The 26109-nt window shown below is 39.5% G+C and overlaps 1 protein-coding gene across 1 annotated transcript in view; it reads right to left on the bottom strand.

Annotated features, from left to right (window-relative positions):
* LOC137184063 (kelch domain-containing protein 8B-like) overlaps positions 1–26109 on the bottom strand; it is a 225932-nt gene that overhangs the window by 158492 nt on the left and 41331 nt on the right. The window contains exon 2 of the mRNA XM_067591386.1: positions 14865–16287. Coding sequence (XP_067447487.1) covers positions 14865–15255 — 391 coding nt within the window. The 5' untranslated portion in view covers positions 15256–16287. The remainder of the gene's footprint in view (positions 1–14864; positions 16288–26109) is intronic.

Genomic DNA, 26109 nt, shown 5'->3' with positions numbered 1-26109 from the left:
AGCACAAAAAGCTCCCCATTCAGAACAAAAAACAAGTCAGAGTTGTTTTATGCCACCAGATTTCACACTGTCAGGCAGCCAGCTCTTGTTTGTGTAGGTTTTCCTCTGTAATCATACTTTCTCTGAGCTTCTAATGAAAGCCTTTGCTAGGAGGATGAGGCGCTGCCACTAGAGTCTACGGTAAATGGAGAGAGTGTCATCAGACAACACACCTCCAAAATAAGTAATCCTGGCTCTAACTTTAAAGAACTAGCACCTCGGTCTTTGGCCAAAGCACCTCAAGTCTAGACTTATAGCTCTGCTGGGTCAGAGTGGCATAGGAAATATGATCAGAGTGTTTTCACTGTGTTGGCACTCAACTCATTTCATCTTGAAGGACATCACCACTCACACAAAGATGGCATTATGGGTTTTTTTTCGCTGAAAGAAAACATGATTTCACCAAGCAAGTTGGTTGAAAGAAACCTGAATTTTGTGTTTCAATACACGATTGTGGCCCCACAATGGATGTATACAGAATACCAGCAATAAGTATCCATTTTAAAGCACAGGTACAGAAAGGGATTGCACAAGCCTGGGAGAAAAACTGATTCCAGCACTATAAATGATTTTTTTTTAGAGTAAACACAATTTAAACTGTTTCAGACTTGTTAGATAACCCTGCACAATAACTACCTGAATTTGCCTCGCAAGAACATGTTTGACTCACAGAAACCGCTGATAAAGATGCAGAGAAACTGCTGAGGAATCTTTCAGTGTCCCACTATGTCCTTTAGCACTTCTTCACCTTGAACACACAGATGTGGAGACATAATCTGAATCTGCATCTGAGTTGACATAAGAAAGCTGAAAAGACTTTTCTTACCCCTCCTCCAAGGACTTTTCTTATTTCAATGGATTCTGCTATACTTGGAGATGTTTACTGCTTTGAAGATTACAATAACACATGAGACCATTTGTACATACCTAGAATCATAAGAATCAAGTCTGTCAGGACCATTACCTTACATATTTCTGACTTTGGTCTTTCACAAATCTATCACATGACCAAACTGACCCCAAACTCAGCATATTATCTTATCACAGAGGACACTACTGTCCCTCTGCTTTTAAGAGAATGAAGCAGACTCTCGTCTTGCATAATGCATCCTGAAGCTCCAGAAGCCCGGAAACCAGATCATCACAGGTTTCTCAAGAAAAGCAAGCTCCAGCAAAGGATGTTGAAGATGCTACAGGAAGTCCTGAAGCACAAGAAAAGCAGAAACATACATATTTAATTAAATTCTAAGAATCTGAGGCAACAACTGCTGTATTAATAAGGCAAATTTGAAAAACATATTGCAGTACAGCTGCCTTCAAACCTTTTTCACTCTCACAGGAGGAGAGAGAGGAGTCTTTCTTGGGATTTTGTTTGTAACCAACTTCACACCTTTTCTTTCCCCCCAAAGAACACTCTCCTTCGCCACTTTGAAGCCATGACAGTGTGCCTCTATGCTCTTCCTTGTAGAAACATACTTTATATCCTTCAGGAGCTTAGCAGCTCTGCGGAACTGTTATTTTTCAGTCAAGCAGGCCAGCTGACAGACAGACAGTGACTGTTGACTGAGGAGAGGGCAGCACTCATTAATCACAGACTGTGGCAAAAGGAAATTATATTCATCAGTGCAGTAGGAGTATGACACTTTTGTGTCACACTACAGCAGCAATTAAAAAGCGGCTTCACAAAAGCACGAAGAGGACTAAAAGCTAGATATTCTAATGACGCAGCGGGTGATTGCATTTATTATACACTGTATTTCATATGTCTGTGCAAACCAAGCAAACTGCAGGAAAAAGATCTGTTTCACAGTTAGCTGAGGTGTGAGCTGACACATGAGTGAAGTAAAAGAGGTGAGAGGGGAAAGATGACATAAAAGGGCAAATCCAAAATGCTAAGTAAAACAAAAAGTGGGTCAAAATTTGCATAGAGAGATGGGGGATTTCTGTGATATGCAGGAGTATGTGGGATTAATGATGAAGGATGAAAAGAGAAAAAGAGAGAACTGGAGTGTAGGAAAGAGAAATCCACACTCGTACACAGTGTTAACTTCACTACAGGCAGCTAAAGGTCTCAAAATTGTGTGCATAGACACACACTTGCTCTCTCAAATGCATGCTCTATCTGTTGTTGACATATGAATATCCAGGAAATGCACATACACACACTGGAACATACACGCACATTACAGACATAAACAACTAATATGCTTGCTCCCTCTGATTAGTCTAAAAACAAACACAGTAGTCACACACTTGTTGCCAAGCAACAGCAATGCTCGCTTGATCAGTCACCTCTGAAATGCAGAGGAAGTCAGGAGACAGACAGGGAAACAGCGAAGGGGCAACTGGTGAGAGATGAGGAGGGAAGGGGAGAGGAGGAGAGCAGAGGTTTTAGGGCTGTAGAGCAGGCCAAGAAATGTCATTCATTAGACCACCAAACACACACACACACACACACACAGAGGGTCACCCCAAACATCAGGAGGCATCATTCAAGAATGTGTGAATGTTGACTGACAGCACACCCCGACCTATAGCCAGTGCTCTGAACTGTCTTTCTGTTTGTTATACACACCTGTACACTCACTCACACACATACACACACACACACACACATCTTCATTTTTAACATGTATTTCTGCCGTTTTTTTGTTTTGTTTTTTTTCCCAAACATGCCTTAAAGGTTCGTGGCATTTTATACACAAATTACCACTGCATGAACGTTTTGGTATTTTCACATAAAAAATCATTTTAATGGGGAACTATTATGCTTTTCCTTATTTTCATAAGTCATATATATATATATAATGTTACAGTGTCAGATATTCATATTGAAAGTGGCCACATAGTCAAATAATGAGGTAAACGTATGTAGAAGTAATCCCTGTGAGCAAAAAGCACTAGCTTCAGACTGCTCTGAACACGGTTTCCAAGGATTTTTTCTACTTTCAGCCCAAGCTGATGTCAACTTGTGATGGATTTCTTTATATGGTCGTCTGCTGCAGCCCTGCAGCATGTGTGTCAGCTGCTCCCGTTGGAGTTCACTGCTCCACTCCGCTAACATTATGGCATTTCTGTGTCTGTTTCTGCTTGTACTCTTCCTCCCTGCATTTTTTTTAATGATCCGCTAATCAAAGAACTCCAAATATCTCCATGAGTTGTTGTGTCGACCAGTTTTATCAGAAGGATAGTGCAGATAACAAAGCTCTCCTAAAACAGTGGATGAACACATTTAATGTCCTGTAAATTTAATTTCCTTAACAGTAAAAGTCTCCCATTATTTATTCATTTAAACCCTTTAATTAGAAGCAGCAAAAGCAGGAAATGTTGGGTTTTCATCAGCAGTGACTTAACATGACACAAACAGTAAAATAAGGTAGATATCTAAAAGTACAAACAGGAACGCAGAGAGAAACTAAACTTCAAACCACAGAAAGGATAAAGATGTCACACAATAAGCAGGTGATGAGTCTTACCAAACAGAGACGTCCTGCTGTAATGTAATGTTTGTTGCTGCAGATATTCATGCTGTCCACTTGCATATTTCTCATTACATTTGAGCTCCAACAAGTACAGATGTATTTGAAAAGTTTATATTTTTTAAGGAACGAGAAGAAGCAAAATCTGACACCTATATTTTGTTTACACTGCCTCCAGAGCCTTCTCCCAGAACCAGGGGAAGCTTCCTGAAGCTGGCCAATCAAAACAGAGCAGGCTTTTAGGGAGAGGGGCAGACAGGAGGGGAATCCAAAACAGCCTGTTTCAGAGAAAGGCTGAATTGAGGGGCAGCATAAAAGGCTAGAATAAGATAAATAATATAAATAATAAGGTTTTTTTGAACTGTGAATCATGCAAAGCACTCTAGTGGAGTCCAAAAATATAGAGGTGGAAATTAGCATAATAGGTCAATAGGTCAATTCTGCACTGAAGAATTGATTTTGCTTAGCTTTCTCCTGCTGTGCCCATTTATGGTTGCTAAGCTATGACTGGACAAATGCGGGGTTTATTGAATGGTCAATTTTCCAATATGTATATTTTCTATTTCTTTTAAAAAATAATACTCAGTATGTGGTACTTTAAATGAGACCAAAGACAACACCACAGTGGAAAACTGTTGCTATTTTTAATCTAAAGTCAATCAAGAAAAGTAATCTCAAGTAATCAAGAACTAGGAATTCTGTTTCATGGCCACAGTCAAATGACATACAACACATCACTCATCCTCTATTATCACCAAAACAGAGAAACAAGCTAAATCCCTCTTGAGATGCAAAGCAAGTGAAATTAATTCATAAACATCCACTGTCTGCTGTGACCACGCTGAAGACTTGATTAACATGAGGCCAGTTTTCTGTGCCAAAAGGCATACTTACTCACATACAGTGGGGATACATTTACACCCATACATACAGTATTTAATCACACACACACATACACACACACACACACACACAAAGCTGATTATGTGTCACAAATACATTTTATCTACCTAGATACTGAGTTTTTTTAGTTTATATAATGCTTTAACAAAAATTAAATGACAAGTAAATATGAAGGAATTTTACTGATAATACTGAAAAAATGAATAACTTTTTCTCTACACCTTAGCAATCTTAATTGTTCTACTTATTATGTTATGCACATTATTCGTGACACTGAAATAATCCCCGGCTCACGGCAAAGTGAACGCTCTGTACCTAGTATTCTCCTGGATCATTGGTCTAATGCACACGCCATGTAGACGTGATGTTTTTGCTTAGAATCTAGGTAAGCACCTTCTCCATCTTTCAGCCTTTCCTCTCTCTCCTGTCTCATCAACAATGAAAAACTTGCCAAAACAATACCAGGTGCCAGTACCAGTACTGTTCCTCACACCCAACCAGCTGAGAACTTGCTTTAAAAAAGACCTTTATGGAAATAATCAAAGCTAAATAATGTCCTAATAAAACTTAATTATCACTTATACATGATACTTTATCCTAATGTCAACAGTGTTCCCCATTAAACAGAAGTGGACTGTCACTTTGCATTCAAACTCTTCATAAGAAATTTCCCCATGGAATGTACTATGGTATACTATGATAAACAATATATCATGATATACCATGGTGTACCATAGTGGTACCATGGTACCTCAGATATTACTAGTGGCACATACCATGAATCACAGTATGTATTATGGTATGCATTGTATGCACCGTGGTCTTTTTTTTTTTTGATAAATAACATACCACACTGCATTATATGTGCAAAGATTCATTACATGACACTGGTATTTGTACAATGGTACTGTCAAAAACACCATGGTACAATATACCATGGTTTCTTATGGATATCATTCAAATATGCCCTAGTGAGCCATGCAAACAGACTCTCTAGATCATTTGAGGAATTATCTACTTTTATTGATCAATTACCTCGTTTAACCCTGAATTTAATCTTCAATTTGGTCAGTTAATCAGTCACATAACCCTAAGTTCTTTTCAAAACAGTGTGTCTAATGTGCTCAAAGAACAACAATGACTTCTTAGGATAAATTAACATTTATTAATAGCTAACGTTTTAAGGATACATGATAAAGCATAAGATAATAAAGAAAAAGAATAATAAGGGCTTTAAATGATAAAAGAAATTTAAAAAATTTTTTAGAAACAGTGGCTCAAAGTGTGAATAGAGGCTAACATATTACAATAGGTAATGCTAAGGGAAAGCTAACTTACTTCTCTAAAGAAATTATCTTCTTAATTTTATGTTATTCAACCAACCCTTGATCAACACTTGATCACAAAGGCCATTTTATGCCTACTGTGTTGAAGATTTGTCACTGCAGAGATGTCATCTCAGCAGGCGTTGTTTTGGGTTGAGCTGGACTTAGCTTCAGTCATACAGCCGGAGTAGTTGCACAGCACGGAGCAGGTCCTGGTCTGTGGATGAGTCTTTGCAAGTGGTGATGAATCACTGGGGAAGCAGGTCCAGCCTTGTTTCAGACTGACCAGGGAAGAGTCTTTGCTCTCAGCTCAGCTCCCAAGCTAGTGAGCCTGACAGATGGTTGTTTTAGTCCATGTGTCCGTCTAGTTTTGGCAAGAAACCAGAGGTTCGGCTGAACGTCACTGTCATCTCCAGAGCAATGTGAGCCAGTTTTGCATTCAGGCTTTCACTGGCTTCTTGTAATCTTAGTTTAATGCTGAATAAATTTTCCTGAATATACTCAAATCAGGATCAAATAAAACTTCACATGGGTAAGCATAACTTAAAAAGTGAAATACTATACGTGGAAACACAAGGACTTAATGTTACAAATAAAACAAAAACAAACTGAGCTTCTTTTCAGAAAAGATTAAAATCTGCACATACTTGGTTGAAAAAAAAGACAAGAGACGTCTTGAGGGAAAAGGTGTCTTAGCTCATGAGTTTTTGGAGACCAGCTCAAAGAAAAATTCCTTTAAGATTTATTTTATAACCTTGGACAAGACAGACCGAGTTTTGGTTGTGTTTTACACGTTTCATGCCTAAACTGATGATTATTTATATTCTTTGTTCTCCAGAGATCTTAAGGTGTGGCTAATACTTTTTATTCTAGAATGGCACATTACTCTTCTACACTGGGGAATTAAGTTTTGAGTTGTAAACGCAAATTCACACTTCAGAGCCACTATGTCTGAACACTTCATGTCACATTGTAAATAATAATGTATTGTAAAACCAGGACAAGTGATGTCAGTTTTGTAAGCATTTTTGGATATCCAAAATTATCTTATGGATATCTGGAATGGTTTTTCATTTTGGATAGCTGAAATTTAAATTATGACTATTAACAACTGGTGAATATTTGAAATCGAAAGCTTTCCATTTGCCACTGCTTACACACATGAATGGTAAAAGTGACATAATTTTTCCTAGGAAGAATGTCATTGTGAATATCTGAAATGTTCATTTTGACAAGGAAGAATTGAATTACAGATATCTGCAATAAATATCCAGTCTAGCTATTAAATGTTAAAATGGCCACTTATACTTTTTAAGGATTTTTAGATATCTTAAATTCTATGGGTGCGCAAAAAAACGATTTACATAAGAATCGTGATTCTATCTCTGCCGATTCAGAAATTCCATGAATCGATTCACATTTTTCAGTCTTGCCACGACGCTGTTTTCCATTTTTTCCTGACATGAATTAGCTTGCTAAATCCCATAGATGGTGCGATGACACCGCCCCGGACCCAAATCCGGGAGCAAGAAGGAAGTGAACTGTGTGTCATGGAGAGGCCGCGAGCAATGAAGTACCTGACAGAAAAACAAATACAACCTGGTCCATCGGCTATGAAGGCGATCATTTAGACATATTTTGGATTTTCTTATCTCAAAGGGAAGAAGGAGCCATTATCAGGTGCTGCAACGCACTTCCGCAGACTTGTGCCATTGTGGGCTTATTTATTTGTAACCATTGTGAAACAGTCAGAAAATAACGTTTTATTGATCTGATTCACCAGCTTCCTCATTAACGTTACCAGCACTCCCTCTCCTCATTCACTCTCTATCTCGCTCTAATGTTATCAAATGAAGAGATATGTCCTCCCCTCTTCCTAGTAATGTTTTTGTCATATGGCAGGGTTGTACAGTGTTACAGGTTGCGTTTCTCCAAAAGTTGAATCTCCTATTGACTAAGCGGACTAAAGGAACATAAATCTTACTCAGGTTGACATTGAGTAGCAAATGTTTACATTTGATTCAGTGATCTTTTTTATTTGAGACCTATAAAAGTGTCTGCTGCAGTCAAATGAAAAGAGTGACTCAAAACATCAATCTAGAATCAAATCTATGAATGTATTAAATTGAGAACTGATTTTGAATCGCAAATCGAAACGATTTTGAATCGCGAATCGATTGTGAATCGAATCGTGACCCCAAGAACTCGAATTGAATCGAATCATGAGATTTCCTGAATCGTGCACCCCATTAAATTAATTTTTGACTAGTACAATCAAAGTTGTAGATATCTTGAAATACAATTTCTACTAGTAAGAATGTTATTGTGGATATCTTTAATTACCATTCTGACAAGTGGAGAATACAATTTTGACTAGGAGAAATGCTATAATGGATATCTAAAATGTAATTACAGATAGGAATGTGGTTCAATTAAATGTTAAAACGGCTTGCCATATATTTTCATATTTCTGTATTTGTTATGTCATTTTCACTGTGTAACTTAAACAATGTGTAAGAAATTCATGAAAGATGTGCCTGGATATGCTGCGACTGAGCCAATTGCATGACTGATCATATGTTTATTCTGTTCCTATCCAGAAAATAAACAACAGCACAGAAATAGAATGAACACAACACAGAGTCAACGGGTTGCTTGACATGTCAGTTCCAACCATGTGTTTCTGAGCTCAGTTGCATCATGTTACAAAAGCATCAAAAATAGATATCTAACAGTATAAGAGCATCCAAAGGGCGATTTTTTCCTTTAACTTTTCATAAAGTATTTCTTTTGTACATTTGAGAAAAGTTACTGGATTGAAACCTAGGTAGTATGTACTTTAATCCATTTATGATTAAATAGAAAAACAATAAGAATAAAAAGGTTCCAGTTTTAAAATTCTAAAAATGTTCTAGGTGTAGTTGCCTGTCTCTGCGAGACACGTTCAGCATTTTCTTTAATGTGCATCTGTCAACTTGCAGTCAAAAATACACATGAGCAAGTAATGTAAAAGTTGCCTTGTTAGTCACATCCTTGTGACTGAGTCTGTTACCATGACATCCTGGGTTTCTTTGTTGCATGTCACCACCTGAATTGCCTTAAGTTTATTATTTAAAGGCACAATGTGCTGAAGCACTCTCATCACTGCTCCACACCTCCATCAGCCTCACACCAAATCTCATTTAAATTCTGTATCACTTAAGGGCAGATGTTAGATCAGGAGTTTCATGGAATTCTAATCTCTCTTAGATGTGACTGGACACAGAGATCTAGATAAAGGTTTCTCATAAGTTAAGTTGCAAATCCTGGACATTTGACTGGAATGATAACTGTAACTGTAAATATTACTGGGAAGAGTGTATTATGTATCCATGTACTGTCAAGTCCAGTACGCAGTTAAAGCAGATCTCTCTACTATTTACACCAACAGCCATTGCTGGTCAATAACTATCAACCAGTACACAGCGATCAGGGTGCCGTACAAGCAGACATATACACACATAGACATACACACAGGGGTCAGTTAGTTAGTCATTTGTCACACAGATGTCAAAATGTATCAGAGAATTAGCAAAATTTCACAAAACACACACTGTCATTTATACCATTACTCCATCATTGAGAAGAGTGGTTTGGAAAGTCCTGCAGGACTAATGCAAGACAGTAATAATGTGGCAGAGCTTTCCTGTAGTGCTAAACAATTGGGTGACATAAAGTTTAAGATTAATATGTATGACAGCAGCCATAATCTCTCATAGATTAAAACTGGGGTCTGGATGTGTCTCAGTTTAATAAATTCCATAGGATTTACTGGTGGTGGTGATTATCAACTACACCAAATCCCTTCTTCTTTCAGTGTGGATGAAACAACCAATTGCAAATGAATATGAGGTGCCTGTCCCATATGTATAGACCTATATATTTCCCTATATATTTTCCTGTTCACACTACAGCCGTCCAGAGGAAAAAGAGTTTTTTAATGAGTTTTTCTTTAATGAGTGTGACAGTGTCCACTTAGGGAAGTGTTTTTACTGCACAACTGTTCTGCTGCACTAGTTTCAGGACCGAAATCATGTCCCACCTCAATGCTCATTAGCACGCACCACAGACTGCACAGTGATAATTCCACACACATACAAAAAAAACTCCCACTGTTCTCTTTGGTAAATATAGAATTTTTTAGGCCCTAGACACTGAACATAAAATATTAAAAAGGTGTTGCTAAAAAGAATATGGCATAAAGCTTAAAGTTTCAGCTTAAATAGTTGGACTAAAGAAACACAGAGGAAGAAAAAGTTAAAATGCTCTCTCCCATCAAGAGCCGTTCTCTTGACACATACATTTTATAAGCTCTAACGTCAGTATTAATGGTGACTGCATTAAAGAAACAGACCCTTTCCTCAGCCCCTCCTCTGTAGTTACTGTTGCTACTCCTGTCAGGCTTTCCATTTGCCACTGCTTACAATAACAGGGGCAAATGTACCACAAGAAACTCCTTGTAATATTTGAAACAATGGGTCCTTGATTTCAGACAGAGATTAACAAAAACAGGCTTCTCATTTTGAGCTGGTCACCATCAATATTGCCTGCAGAAATGACGACTGTCGCTAGCAGATTTTATCAACCGTTGCTAGCTAGCATGACTGATGTTAGTTCCATGAATTGGTTGAAAATTGGTTGGTCCCTTTAAGCCGGGCTCAGAGTACAGGAGTTTTAAATTCTAACCAATTTTGAAATCAGGTTGCATCACAAACATAAGGAGAAACTTCACAGATGCTCTTCTCTCCAATCGCAAACATGCACACACTACAAGATTTGAAAATAATAGTGCATCACACTCTATAGCATATTATTAAGATTATCATGCCAGAGGGGGCAGTGCACCACCTCACATGATCTCACGTGATCTCATGTGGAAACAGATGTATACAAAATGCTTTGCAGTGAGAAAAACAAAAGCAAAAGGCTAAATGAATCTGGATGAAAAAATGGTTTGGGAGATGTGGTCAACACAGGTTGTCTGCTCTTCAGCAAGAACTGAATTGAGATTGAAGTGAAGTCAGTTTTTATATTAGTTTTAATATCTGTCAACAATAGTAGTCTGCTAGCTAACAGCCTCAAGGGTTAGAATGTGTAACATTGTTTGGCAACACCATCAGCTCTCTCTCATTGGCTATTGTGGTCCTGCTTGGAAAATAGTGACGTAATCATCCAGATTTTAAATCTTAAATAAAAAACATGTTTGACATTATCAGGGTGGCCCTGATTAGTCTGTGAGCTATTTAGAGGTCAAAGACTGGATCTGTTAACCTCTCACATTACCAGATAATTTAGGCTTGACATTGGAACAGATCAATGTCCAAGACCAGATTTCTCCTCCAATTGTCAGGAGTGAATCAGGGATAAATGTGGGATAAATCACCTCAAAACTCCTGTGCCCAGCTTTAGTTACTCCTGCCACACCTGTCAAAATTTGCATTTTTGGCACTGGAAGATTTACCACATTTTAAAACAAATGCTCTTTGACTTTGACAGAAACAGAAAAAAGGCCTATTGTAGCTAGCTACTGTTAGCTAATTACTTAACAGTTACTCCATGAGTTGGTTAACCTCTGTCTCTATTTGAATTTTGTAAGACTTGTGTCTAAGCGAGAACCCAGCAAAAGGGTCTTAAATATGCACTTGATGGCAACATGCAGGATATCATACAAAAAGACTGAGGCTAAAGCTGCATGTCTCAGGCAAACAGTCAGTATACTCACCAGCTGATGAGCTACAGTATGTAGAGGATATGGAAATAAAGGCAGCATTGTTTTTGTATTGTAGTGAAACTAGTAAGTCCTATTATTATAGTAAATATGATGAGGAAAACTGTGAGATAAGAATTTTTTTTAGCATACTAGAAAAGTATGTCTGGACAACCATCTCAAGTTAGATTTGTGCTTCACTATTTGTATGCTTCATGTTTAATGTTACAGGAGAAAAGGTTTTGAGAATGGGCATAAAAACAATGTATAACACTATCTCAGGAAAGGAATTTGGCTGAGGTCGCTGAAGTAAACTTTCCAGAATCCAATAAAGAGCGGGACAGAGCCGCTAATGCCTAAACTGTGATATACAGTCCGGCCCCCAAACTGTAGATCTTCCAGTCCTCCTAAACAGGGATAACCCACATAATAATGTAGTTAGCTAATGATATGCCAGTTCTTGGCTTTAGAAGTAATGCTTCATTAGTAAGCCAGCTAGCAGGATATGCTAATGTTTGCATCTTACACACACACACAGTTTAATCCTTTCCTCACATTTGCTCTTGGATTTTTGGTTTTGGAAAGCCTATCAACCGAAACCACCCTCCAAACTCTTTGCTTACTGAATACCGCTGTTAATAGAGCTTCATGCATACTGCTTCAGGATGTTGAGGAATCCAAAGCTCAAAAGGTCTGCCATGTATAGTTACAGTTGCAAAGTCATGACTGGACTATCCCTGTTTGGATCAAATCAACAATTAGAATGGAAATTAAACCATTATTTTTTCACTTGTCTGTCTAAAAAATAAACATAACTGGATAGTTTCCTCTGTCCCGTCAAGTTGATAACTACAGTTTTCAGTTTTGCTGCGCTGCTCAACATAATGAGCTCAGAATTTATCAGGAGGACGACTGCTTCACCCCAAACAGTATGAATCTGGACTGTGTGTGAACACAGAACGTTATTTAACATTAGATCCTGATGGATCCTGTCGGCGTGTCAGAGATTTAAATGATCAATGAAGTTATGCTGCTGTGTCTTCTGCGTAAATGCACACAGTGTCTCTGAATGAAGAGACACAGCTGTGGGGAGGTCGCTGCATATAACTCTCTCTCTGCATTGTATATTTGTTTATCCTGTTATCAAACAAGTTGAGCACAGCTTTGAACGGAGCGGTCCCTCAGTGTTTATGATGTCTGTGTCTATTTGCATATAGAGCGGGGAAGTGAGATCCGATCACAAGTGGTCACTCAGGATGCATGTGGAGATGCATGTTAATGCCAGGTGTAAATAGACGTACTTAAAGCTGACCACTTGTGATCGGATCACCGGAGACGCATGTTAATACCAGGTGTAAACAGGGCCTACCTTGGAAGGTCATTTTGATTCCTTCAGGTTCATCAGGTTGATACTCAACAGCATGCAGCCTGAGATGTAAACACAGGAAACTGTGGGGAAGAAGCACTTTAAGAAATGTATCTCACTTCTGTTCTTTCGCTGTCATCGGTCTCATATTTATGTCATATTTTAAGTCTCTCTGGACTTTATGACTATAAATATGTGGTTTATCTTTTTCCTTTTAATGGCATGTGATCAGTTTAGTCTCTTGTCTCTTTCCTCCCACTCTCTCCCTCACTTTCTCACGACTCTCTCGTCCTCAGTGCCAACATACACAACCTCAGGCAGTCTGCACACACCTGGGGAATGAGCATTAGGTCCAGTATGTTTATTCAGAAGAGGTAGACTGTGTGATGACTGGCTTTTCCACATGAGTTAAATTTGATATTCTGCTAGAGGACGCACACACACACACACACACTTACAGAGATGTCGCAGTAGACGCACAAACACACACAAATGCCAACCTACAACCTATTGACCATTTACATAATATGAATTTTGGGACTGTAATATTTACAGAACATAAGCACCAGCTTCATGTCTTGTGTGTGCAGACAGCGATCTCAGCACCACTCCGCTTTAATCACAAGTGAACAGATTCCACTCAGGAGACACTTTAGCAGTCACTGAAAAGCTTGGAGGGGCCTCTCCCAAAATTAACAGCTAATTAGTTAACTTTGCCACTTCACAAGAATGAGTCTGTTGCTGCTGCTGCTGTTTAAAAAAAAATCACAAAAATCCTATGAATATGTCAAAGCACCTGCATACTCCACTTCATCAGTTCTTGATGAGCCTACATGAAGTTTTGTGCCGTAATTGACAGGGTGCACTGGTAATTTGGATTATCAGAGCAGGAATCAAATGAGTGATCTCCAAGCACTGCAATAAAGTTAACCTGTCAAACAATGATTCTAAATGTCTAATGTGTATTTGGATAACTTTTATACAGGAAGACTAGAGCATGCATCTCAACTCACACACCAAAAATCTACCAATTATCTATGGAAAATATGTTATTTATGTAGCATTACCTGGCTTGCAAAACCACGCGCAAGTGTGCACACTTTCCACAAGGTAAAGCATAGCGTGAAACGTAAAGCAGACCCATTTCAAAAAGCAGAGGTTTGAGATTTTTTACCCTATGTCCCTGTTGGATCAGAGAGCACAGTCACATACATACTCTACATTGAAATTGGCATCATCAGTGCCCAGCCCAGTGTCCCCAATTATGATTTACATTCCATGCCAGTGTTCAGTGCCAATGCAGGAAGTAGCATGCCCTTCATGTAGCGAGATGGAGAGTAATGGTGGATGAGAATGTAGCATGTCTCACTTTATAATCAACAATTCACATTCGCCTCTTCATTAACCTAAAACACAATCTTTCCTTGACTTAAACTACTTGTTTTTATCACCATAACCATACCCATGCATTAATCCCTAACTCTGTCCCCAGCAAGGAGCCACAAGATAAACATGAGGGGTTGTGAGATGATTAAGAGGAGAGTATGTCATTTTTTCAGATTTTGCTTTAATATTTGCTTTTACTCAGTAATTTTTCCTCTTCAAATTATTCAAAGAAAACAAAGATAGAACACCCTTTGGTTGAATTAGTCACAATCAGTAGACAAGGGGTTTCAAGAAAACATCCCTTTGTTCTAAGGGGTCAGTAGCCAAAAGTCTGGGACACACTGGGGGTTCTTATCTTACCCTTGCTTTAAACACAGTTGCTGTAACCATGATCTTTCCCTTACCTTAACTATACTGTAGTTTCCATGCACAGATATTGTAGAATGTGAGAATTTCGACAACGTTGCCATTAGACATGAAAACTTTATCAGTGACTGCAATCTGAGGTTTTGCAGAATCATCCAAGATCGCAATTCTTGACTAGAGATATGGTTGTAACACCAGAATATCGCACAGCCACGATTGCTCTGCATGATGACACAGGCATTCCACTTTCTTACCTTTCTCCACAGTGGTGACACCCATAGATGGCTGGCCCAGGCTGGCCCTTGGCTCCCATTTGCCCTCGTCAGGGTGGTAGACCTCCACGGAGGCCAGTGGCGTCTGCTGCTGATTCATGCCACCGAGAACCATCACCTGGCCCCTGAGCACCACAGCTGCAGCCCCCGCCCGTGCAGTGGGCAGCGGCGGCAGCTGGCTCCACGTCTGGCTCTCCACATCCAGGACCTCAACACTGTCCAGGGGCATGCCAGTCTCGCTGCAGCCCCCCAGCACATAGAGCAGGCCTTCGTGGTACACGGGAGTGCAGTAGACGCGGCGCTGCGACATGGGGGGGAACTGCTCCCAGTACAGGGACTTGACAGGACTCACCGCCATCTCCTGTACAGGCATGTCTCCAGGACCGAAAGGAGGGGACGCACCATCACACACCGTGCCGGGGGAGGAGGAGGAGGAGGTAGAGAAGGAATGGGAGGAGGGAGGAGGGAGGGAGCTAATGCAAAGGTGGAACAAAACTGAGTGTGAGCAGGAGAAACAAGCGGAGGCACAAGCTTGTTTCTGTCTCTTTGAGTGACCCTGTGTCCACAGAGGGAAAGAGACAAGAGAAAGTAAAAGATAGATAGAGGGAGAGGGGGGTTGTGGGGATGAAGAGGATAGAAATGCGAGTAAGTGAAAGAGTGGACAGAATAGGGAAAAAGGGAACAAGAGAGGGAATGAGCAGAGTGTGGAACTCACTCCTAAGCCAGATGTCACGACTCCCTCTCTATTCAAATGTTTTATTCATCCAGCTGTTGGTGTTTTTTGAGCAGCGAAGCCATCTGCCCTTCGACTCCCACTACTCCTTTCTCTCCAGCCCTCTTCTTTCCTGCACTGTCAGAAGGGCTATTTTGGTTACAGTTTTGGCTTGGATATATTCCTGGGAAAGAGGTGCTTGAAAAGGGTGTTCCAGGGCTTAATACTTAATCCTTAAAAACCTCAAAGTCAGAGAATAAGTTGGGAGATGGCACTGGATCAAAGATCAGGAAGGAGAGAAAGTATTGACCTTCACTAGTGCCCTGATAATCCAAGAAAAAACCTTTACGGCAGACAATTTTATACCTTCAAACTAAAGGCAATTATTCAGGAACACCAGTTCCACCTAAGCTGCAGCTCCACAGTTCTATTTGCACCCTGGTGATATCCTACAGTGAAAAAAATCCTTTCATAAATGAACCAAAGTCTTTAAATGAAAACTCTATGGGAGAGTAATGACTGCAAGACTTCACTGCATTTTATGAAAGATTTTCCTCCCTTAATTAAACAAGAACTCCAAATCCCAGAGCACCATTCTATGACTCGCAGTCAGGCATGGAGCCTTCTGAACTGTGTGCTTCGCAGCTTGCTGGTAGCGTTGGAGAGGGTGAGGGTCCCTTGGCGAGGCCCAACCTAGAAGAAAGCACAGAAACATAGGATTAGATGTGGAATCAGAGAATAAATTGAGAGCTAGGATGATGAAGAAGAACATCCTTTTTATATGCTGAACAATTATTTGTTATATTTTTGCAATGGTTATAAATATCTGTGATGTATCTACTCTACTTTTCATTGATTTATATTGACTAATCAGTAAAACTGGCTTAACTCCCTTCACAGATATTTACTCTTACTTCTATTACTGACTTTGTTAGGAACTACGGAAAACCTGATCGAAAATTGTTACACAAAACAGTGTGTGACAGTTCAGATGCCAAGGTGGTAGGGATGTTTCTACTGGATGCAAATGAATCATGAAGACCACATTAATTAATTCAAATGACCTAAAGACATCACACAAAAACAGATCCACATGGCTGACATTATTATGGCAACACATGAACCATTGTTTCCATATGTTTGAGCTGCATGGGCTTTTAACAATTGATTATATGAAATTCAGCAGAGCAGCCTCGCTACGGTCAGTCTAACATGTTAGCAAATAGACAGTGTTTTGTGCAGAACGCTCACAGAGTATCAGTACACCTGACAGGGATGAATGGCATTATGTTATTGGTATTAGATTGCATTAAATTGCACAGGTGTTCCTAATAAAGTGCTCAGTGAGTGTATGTTGATTCATTACAACAAACCACAAAATAGCACAACAAGGTCTGTCTCACATCAGAGGTGATACCAAGAAAACAGAGACAAATTCCATATTTGGAATTCAATTCATCCCTATTTTGTTACAAATTCACAATTTTTACTGTGCAAGACAAGTCGATCAACTGAACTTAAGCCTTTACTAATGATCTGTAATGTTTCAATACTGATATTTTTGAAAGCGCGCAGTTGTCGTCTGGATCTGTTTTCCCTTCGATCATTATTTCCTATCCCAGCGTCACAGAAAATAATTTTTTGATTGTTGTAGTTGGAAAAGAAACTAAGGAGTAGACTGTGTCTTACTGCTGTTCATAAAAGAGCAACAGAGTGAAGAATTAAATGACTCACATCAATTTGAGGCTTTTCAGGTAGCTAGCAGGTAGCTTGGCAGTTGTCAAGCACAAATGACAGATAGCTGGTCAAATAGACTTGTCTAAATCTACCAGTTAAACTTTTACACATATGTATCATATCATTGTTTCAAGCTTATCACCTTAAAAGCTCTTCATAAAGACCTCCAGCATTTGTGCTGTGAAGCAGCTCATTCCTGTCAGTCTGTGAAGCTAATGTTAGCTGAAGCAGCTAAAGTGTAGAGCTGTCAGCAGTGTTAGTGGTCTGATATAAACAGTCAGATGTGACTTGCCAACAGTTTGTTATTATTGCCATTACTGAACAGAACACTAGTTTTGAATGTAATGAATGTATTTGAATATAAGTACATAGCTCATATGTATCTTAAGGGACGGGTTCACAATTTTTCAAGTCTGTCTTAAAACAACAGTCAGGTATCCAATTGAACATTGAAATAGGTTTTTCTTGCTGTAATCATTCCTCCTGTTCATATTGACCATTAGAAGATCTCTTCTTAATCCACTTACAATGTAAGTGATGGGGGCCAAAATCCACAGTCCTCCTTCTGTGCAAAAATGTATTTGAAAGTTTATCTGAAGCTGATATGAAGCTTCAGCCATGCAAACGAGTCAAATCAAGTAGGTATCTTTCAACGTTACAGTCTTTTTAGTACCAGAGTCCCTCTTTTTGTTACTATACTTCCACCACAGCTCAATGGGGAAACACTGACTGAGGAAACACAAAGAAGGAATTTGATGCTAAAAAGACTGTAAATATGGCAGATATCCACTTGATATGACTAACTCAGACTGATGAAGCCTCGTATAAGCTTCAGATAAACTTTTAAATGCATTTTTTCCAAAAAATGACTGTGTGGACACACTTTTCCCCTCATCACTTACATTAAACGTGCATTTGAAGGGGATCTTTTAATAACCCATGTGAACAGGAGGAATGATTACAGTGAGAAAACCTCTTTCAGTGTTCATATGGGCACATGACTATCTTTTAATTCATGTGAGCTGATATGGTCATTTTTTCTGTAGAAAAAAGGTAAATTTGCTTAGAAGTTGACTTTTCCCTGACTAATTGGTTTAAAAAGAATCCTGGGTGTTTACAGTAGGCACAATCATTTGTTTATTATTACTATGTAGATCACAAATACAAGCCTGTAGTTTAATTTATAGATATCACTTACAATTACATATACAAATTGCCAACAGCTGGTCAGAAAAATCATAATTTGATATTTTCCTCACATCTTTCAGTCATATTAATTAGTGTACTGTGCATTTAGCTCAATCAACTACTCTTAGATCTTACTGTGACCCCCAGCCCCAGCATGAGGGCACCAGTATGACGTTACAGGGTATACACAGGTCACTCTGTTCCTGAGTGAGTTATGAGGTTATTTCCACATAATTGGTAATTATTTCCAAATGGAATCAAAAAATGAACATTAAATTAAATTAACATTTAATCAAAAAGCTTTAATTTTGCAAATATAATGTCACTTGTTGCTTTTTGCTCCTGCATTCTCCCCACATGGATGACTCAAGGCTGAGTTAGAAACAGACTGAGCAATCCTATCAGGTCTCAACATGAAGGCATCACATTCAGATTACAAAGTATGTTATAATCAGAATCACATTCATACAGCAATGAGATGTCTTGTGTCACAAACCACTTAAGACCAGTTGAATGGGGACAGCTTGTGCAATTCAGGACAAAAGCCGTGTCCGTATTAGGTAAAACACAGATTTTTGGGTCAGTGGGTTTAGGGTTAGGTTAAAGTTAAGGTAAGGGCTAGGGTAAGGCAAGTAGTAGTTATGCTTAGGGTTAAGGTAAGTCTAGGAAATGAATGCAAGTCTATGTAAATACCCAAAAGGTGATTTAAGTAAACCTGTGTGTGTGTGTGTGTGTGTGTGTGTGTGTGTGTGTGTGTGTGTGTGTGTGTGTGTGGTCTACTTTTGGGGCCAAATTTCAGACTTCAGAACAGTTAATTTGGGACAACTGGAGACAAAAGCCATGTCCCCATTTGGGAAAAAGCTGATATTTGGGTCATTGGTTAAGGTAAGGATAAGGTTAAGGTTAGCATAAGGGTTAGGGTTAGGCAAGTAGTGGTGATGGTTAGGGTCAGGGTAAGACTTAAATAAACCTGTGTGTGTGTGTGTGTGTGTGGCAGAGACACAGCAGAAGGCAACCACACTGACCTGAGGATCGACAGGGAAAGCAATGACATTTAACATGCAGGAGGAGAGAAAGACAGTAACATAATACACCTCTTTATTCCTCACTTTCCCCTCTCCTGTCCTCATCTTACAGGTCACACTCGCATTATATACTGTATATATAATACTATATATTCATAATTAATGACACCTTCGTCTAAGTCGCAATTAGTATCCTGCAACTGTGCAACTGACCTTTTACAAGTGAGAGGGAGAGAGAAATGAGGACAACAGCAGAGAGGTTAGTGTAAGGAGATACAGCACTAAAGAAGCTAACAGAGGAGTTTTTTTTTTTTTCTTGAAAACAAGAAGAAAACTTAAAGGATCCTTGCTGGTAATGTAATCCACGCATGCTGGAGCCTTTCTATGCACCCTGGACTCAAGAAGTGATGGCATATGACTGGGGGTCACTCATCTGGATGGGGAGATGGTCAGCTCACCCCCCTGCCGACTCTGCTACCAGGCCAGTCCAGGTTTTCAAATGTAAACATCAGATTAAACATCAAGTAAGACCATCTGTATATCCATCTCAACGTCAAAGGAAACAGTCCTGGCCACATGGATCATCAGGGGTTCCTAACTGCCTGGATGGTGGCCTTTTCTCCCCGCTGAGGTTCCAGGTGCACCAGGCCGGTGCTGAGGGGCTTAAAAGGAGCTTCTACCTTCTGGCCACCAGGATCCTGGATGGGATTGCTACATAGGACTGTCCTCCAAGACCGTTTATCGTGTCTGTCTGGCCAAAGCAGTCAACATTGATGGAAATCAACTGGGACACCGAGTGATTGGGCTTGGGACAAATGCTGCCTCATGGCCAGTTGACGCTTCTTCAGTGAGTTTTCATCATAACTTACTGGGATATTTTGCAATCTATTCCTCTGTCCTGCGGCATGGACGAGCCCAGGTACCAGAGCGAATCACTGATCCAGTGGACCAGTCATCTGCCACCCCATTTCGAAGAATAGCAGGTCTACTCTTCATGCTGATCCTGCTTTCCGGAGATCTTCAGCTAAATCCTGGACCAGTGACTCCTGGAGTGCTGCAGAACTTCAATGCTGATTTGTGCCCGAGTGTGTCTGGGACTCCTCTGGTGCCAGTGATGAACAGCAGCAACTTTCTGAGCTGGGCTTCTCCCTTAACAGACTAAACTTTGTTAACACGAGGCATGATGTCTCCATGAATAACTTTTCGCTACCGGGCTGTGGAAACCTTGATAGGTCCAGTGTCTCTCTCACAAAACATGCTGCTGACACCACTGTGTGTTGAAACCCTGCAGTGAGGAGGTAGAGGTTATTCAAAACCTTCCAAACTGTCAGTCATGCAAAAGTCTTATAGGACCCGAAGCTGAAACCAAAGGGGCTATTTGATGGACATTTTAACATCAAAAGCATTACTGCAAAGAGCAATCAGTTGACTCATCTTGTGTCTGACTCAAATCTGGACTTTATCCGTCTGACCGAAACATGGTCGAAACAAAAAACTCCTGCGAGTGTGTTCACGGTGCCCGGATACCAATGTTTCAGAAGAGACAGACCTGATGGAAGAGGAGGAGGGGCTTTTTTTATGTGAGAGACAACATAAAATGTGAACGTGTGGCTTACAATGCGGGTAACACATTAGAATATGTTGGGATAAAAATAATGTTATCCCAGCAAATGTCTTTTAACATCATAGGTATCTATAGCCTCCCCTCTGCAGATGACTTTCTATGATTAACTCACAGAAGTCTTGACAGAGTGCAATCTCAACAAAGAATTATTACTTATGGGTGATTTTAATGTGGACTGGGAGGATAAAACTAAGAGGAAAAAATGAAAATTATCACAGAAAAATTCCAACCAGAACAACTAGTAAAAGGCCCAACTAGGATTGCAAAATGCTCCAGTACACAAATTGATCTGATATTTACTAACAAACCAGAAAGAATAACTAAAAGTTATAATTTAATCACTGGCTTATCAGATCATAACCTAACCCTATGTGCAAGAAAACTGACTAAAAGTAGATTTAAGACCACGGCAACTAAGACAATGATCCTTCCATGCATACCCAGAGCTAAGGAAGAAGAATTTATCAATGAAATTAACAGCTTGAACTGGGATGATGTACTGTCTTCTGATGATCTGGACTATGGCTGTGATACTTTTACTCACAGAATCAACTCTGTCAGGGAAAGATTTAATGTGAGGATACAGATAAAATCTAAAAATAAAAGCAATTTACTGTGGTTTGAGGAAAATTTGTGGAAACTAATGAAATCTAGAGATGCTGCACTGAGGAAGGCAATTAAAACAAACATTGTTTCAGGTCTCCAACTACTGACACTGCTAAATTAGTTATGTGTTCAGCTGCTGATGTCAAACAGCAGAGCATGAAGCTCAGTGGTGTGAAAATCTTCGTTTAAGTCTTGGATAGCATTTTTATCAATAAAACTTGCCCAAAACGGAGCCAAACATGTGGCCTTATATACTAATTTTAGGTTGTCAGTTATGCAGATTGCCAAATCTCACTAACACGTACCTACTCCTGAAAAGGTGGTGTTTATTGGGTTAAAATGAGGAATTTACAAGACATTTGTGGAGTTAGGATACAAAAATGCTCTTGCATGAGGTGCATTGTGAAGAACATTTTTATTAGTAATCAAAAGTTCTAACAATATACACAAAGAATCGTATTTGGCCCTTGGATATATGTATTTGACTGCAAATGTAAAGTGGATAACATATTCATATAACATCATGTCTCTATTAGTGTTTCTCCTGAGTATATTTTGTGCAGCTTATTTCTGCAGGATCATGTTTTGTCTTACAACACAAACTGTCAACAAACAAACACACACACACACACACACACACACACACACACTCATTGTATCCCCCTGAGCTCCCTTTTCTAAGTACACGGTATGAAGAGTATGCTGACGGCCAAGAACAAACAAAAATAAAGGAAAATCAAAGATGTGAGACTGTGAATGTGGATGACCTTCCATCCTCTTATGATGAGTCCCATATGTGGGCTGAAAAAGAAAAAATTGAGGTATCATATCAACTGATAAATAGTGCAGGGAACACACTGCAGTTGCACTGCAAATTTCAAAGCAGCCATAACCGGCACTGTCATGTACTTGCCATTATTAGCCATTATTTGTTATTTGTGTACAGTCATTACATGGCTGTGCATTAATATTGACCAAATATCTACCAACCAGGGGACAGTTTCACAAAGGCTATGTGAGTGCACACTTAGTTTGGGAATTGCGTTTGTCTAAGCTTCTTTCCTGTTGTACATTAACAGAAAAAAGATGAAAGTATTTTCTCAAAATTAAACCTGAAACACCAGGAATTTTTGAACATTGTTTGTTACATATCTGGTCTTCACATATGTGGGTTTATCCAAGAAGCCTGGCAAGCCTAAGATTAGAGAAAAACATATCTCTTTGTACCCTCACAAGATATCTCTCTCATGTCTGTATGCCAACTATGAAACTAAAGCCAACAGACAACTAGCTTAGCATAAAAACAGGAAGAGGGGGAAACTAGCCTGACTCATTCTAAAATTCAAAATTACACCTACCAACATCCATAAATCTCTGTTGTATTTCGTTTAATCCACAGACAAACAATAATAAAAATAACAAAGATGGGGAGTTACAAGCTGGAACTACTTCTTGGCCACCAGTGGCCAGACAGAGTGATTTCTTCATACAACCTTGCAATGATGAAAAAGGTACAGGAAGTTACTGCGCCCACAGGTCAAGGGGGACAGGGTACCCAGACCTGACTGATGCCACAGAAGTCAGGAGCTCTTTTGTGAGGGGAACCTTAGTAACCCGTCTGTTTGATACTTCATCAAAAAGGGGTTGAAAGTCCTGAAAATGGTCATGTAGAACTGTAGCTTGGCAAAGATGAGTGGATCTTTCAGGGCTGCTTCTATTGTGTTGAAGGATGCTGTCCCAGGGTTTGGAAGTTTCTTTCTTTTCTTTCTTTTTACCGCACCCATATACTGGTGAAGTGATGGCCAGACTGCAAGAGCCCACTCTACCACAGGCAGGTTCTCGATCCAGTGTTGGCCACAGAACAATAAAGGGAAGACGGTGGATTTGGTGACAGCACTGTAATCTTCCCTCCTTGCTGGTATGTTGTGGAACAGTGTGTGCATGGCTTTCAAAAGTCTGTCCAGCTGCCACACAGAAAAAACACTTTTAAAGGCATTGTGTAGTGTGTGGAATCCACAGCTCCCTGCAGCAACAAGCTGAGCACCTCAATACTGTTCTGAAGTTCAAAAACTTCACATTGGGCCCATCCATCGTGATGGACACCAGGCTCCTGAGATCATGTTGGCCCACACACTTCTGAGTCAAGTTCATATAAGTGTGTGAGTATCACTCTGTTATTTCTGGTATTATATCTAGTATTGTGTTGTTGACAAACAATGAAAATTAACCAAGAAATTGATGAGTAGGGCTACATTATTGTTAACTTTTTTTGCAACTGTTAAGGGATAGTTCACCCATTTTTTTCAAATTTGTATATAGTTTCACTTGCCTCCAAAGTGGTATGTAGGTCAGTAGTGCTCAGATAACTATCCCCCCAGATAGATTTCTTGCAAAATAACCACCTAGCACAGCTAGAACTGACTGACTGACTAACTGTGAGGTAAACACCATTACTACTGCCCTACATACCACTTTGGGGATAAGTGAAACAATATCAAAATTTGAAAAATGGGTGAACTATGCCTTTAATATGCAACAGAATAGATCATCACACTTTGCCATAGCATTGCTAATGAAAAAGAAAATCAATGAATGTGACTGTAAATAAAGCATTTACTTACTTTGACTGGTTTCAGTAAGTAGTGGGCTGTTGCATGTCCCATAAAGTGGGACCCCAGGTACCTGCTCACCTTCCCAGAAACATATAGTACATGCAGGTCCAACGACTTGGTTTTGTTTGTTTGATTTAGACTTTCGCCGAACAGCGGCACAAACGGGCCCTTATTAACTTTTTCTTAATGAAAAAATGCAGAAGAAATGCGTAATGTAAGACATCTTGTTCTTTCCACATGTGAGGGTTTTAGCAATGTGAGAATCAGGGAACATGGTTTGAAACAGCTCAGCTATATCTCTATTGCTTTTTTATGACTGATGTTTAGCTACTGTTTGTAAAGTCCAGAGCACTTCTCCCTTTAATGTTGGCGTGGATCCAAATGCCGTCTGGAGGTCGTTTACCAGAGTAGCAGGGGTTAACGTTGTTAGTGCAGAAGGTTGCACTGGGGCTGGACTTTGGTGATGTTCCCGATGTGAATAAAGAACAATATTGGGTGATGGCAGGTGTTTGCTGGTGGCTTTTTATGGCGGCTTAATGTTTTTCTGACTTCCCATGCAACTCTAATGCCTTTATACTCAAAGTTCCTAATTTAAGCGTTTTCTTGCACAAGATAAAGGCTCCAACCAAGAACTAAATGTGCTGTTCTTGAGCCAGATCTCCTTGAACTTGAACTTAACCGTATTAGATGAAAGTAACGTTAACAGAAACAACTTTAACATATTACCTCTTGAAGTAGCTACTTTCTTTGATAAGAGGAGACACCACATTAGTCCACACACCACATTGTGACACACTAGGTGGGTGTGTTAAAATGGGTGGCCTAAAATTCAGATTATTGGCTTTTAGGTTTTTTAAGACTTTTTAAGGACCTGCAAAAACCCTGTTAAAGGTAGATATATTATGAATTTGTAAATTGCTTGTGTTGAGACTAGTTATGGCATCTAATTGAGCAGTTTCATTATATAATACCAGTACGCTAGAGTACACACTGTTCTCCTAATGCTTAGCTGCTAGAGATTATTATACATTCTGGTTATCAGCTGTGAATGGTGTCATGTTAAGAGCTTGCATAGCAGATGTGGCTATGACCGAGACTCCCTGGGGTGCTCTGTCCCTACTAGCAACACATACTGACAACCTAATACAGTGAGCTAACTACACAATGACAGCTAAATGCAGGGAATCAACCAGTGGAAGGGGGTAAATGAAGTACATTTAGAACAGTACATCTCTTTAGGGACTGAAAATGTGGAAACTTATCATGGTGGAAGACTTTTATGAAATGACCGACTCAGAATGCATGACTAACTCTTCCCTGTAGAATAAATCATGGAAGTGGTGTACATGCAACTGGCACGCACTGAAAATGTATTCTACTCTGACCATGAATATAGATTTATATTTAAATCCTGTTTTGTTAAAATCCTGCCTACAGCAGCCTTAAATATAATGAGCACTTGAGAAAACTATAAACAATCAAGAAGGTCTATTGAGTTAAATGCAACATACTAACATGGGAATACAATAATGGGCTTTGGTAGAAAGGTTGATGGATGTATTTAGTTACAATCACAACCCCATGGGGCCCTCATCTGTCCTTGTTAGCAACAAACAGTGACAACTAACTGCTGGTAAATTAGCCTGAGCTACAACATAACCATTCATGTGGGTGAGTAGAGTGCAGTAACTACTATGTTTAGTTTTGTGGGTGAAGTAAGGGT

This window comes from Thunnus thynnus, chromosome 6, assembly GCF_963924715.1.
Source record: "Thunnus thynnus chromosome 6, fThuThy2.1, whole genome shotgun sequence".
Taxonomy (NCBI): Eukaryota; Metazoa; Chordata; class Actinopteri; order Scombriformes; family Scombridae; genus Thunnus; species Thunnus thynnus.
Note: the sequence above shows the minus strand (reverse complement) of the source record. Positions and strands in the feature narration are given on the sequence as shown.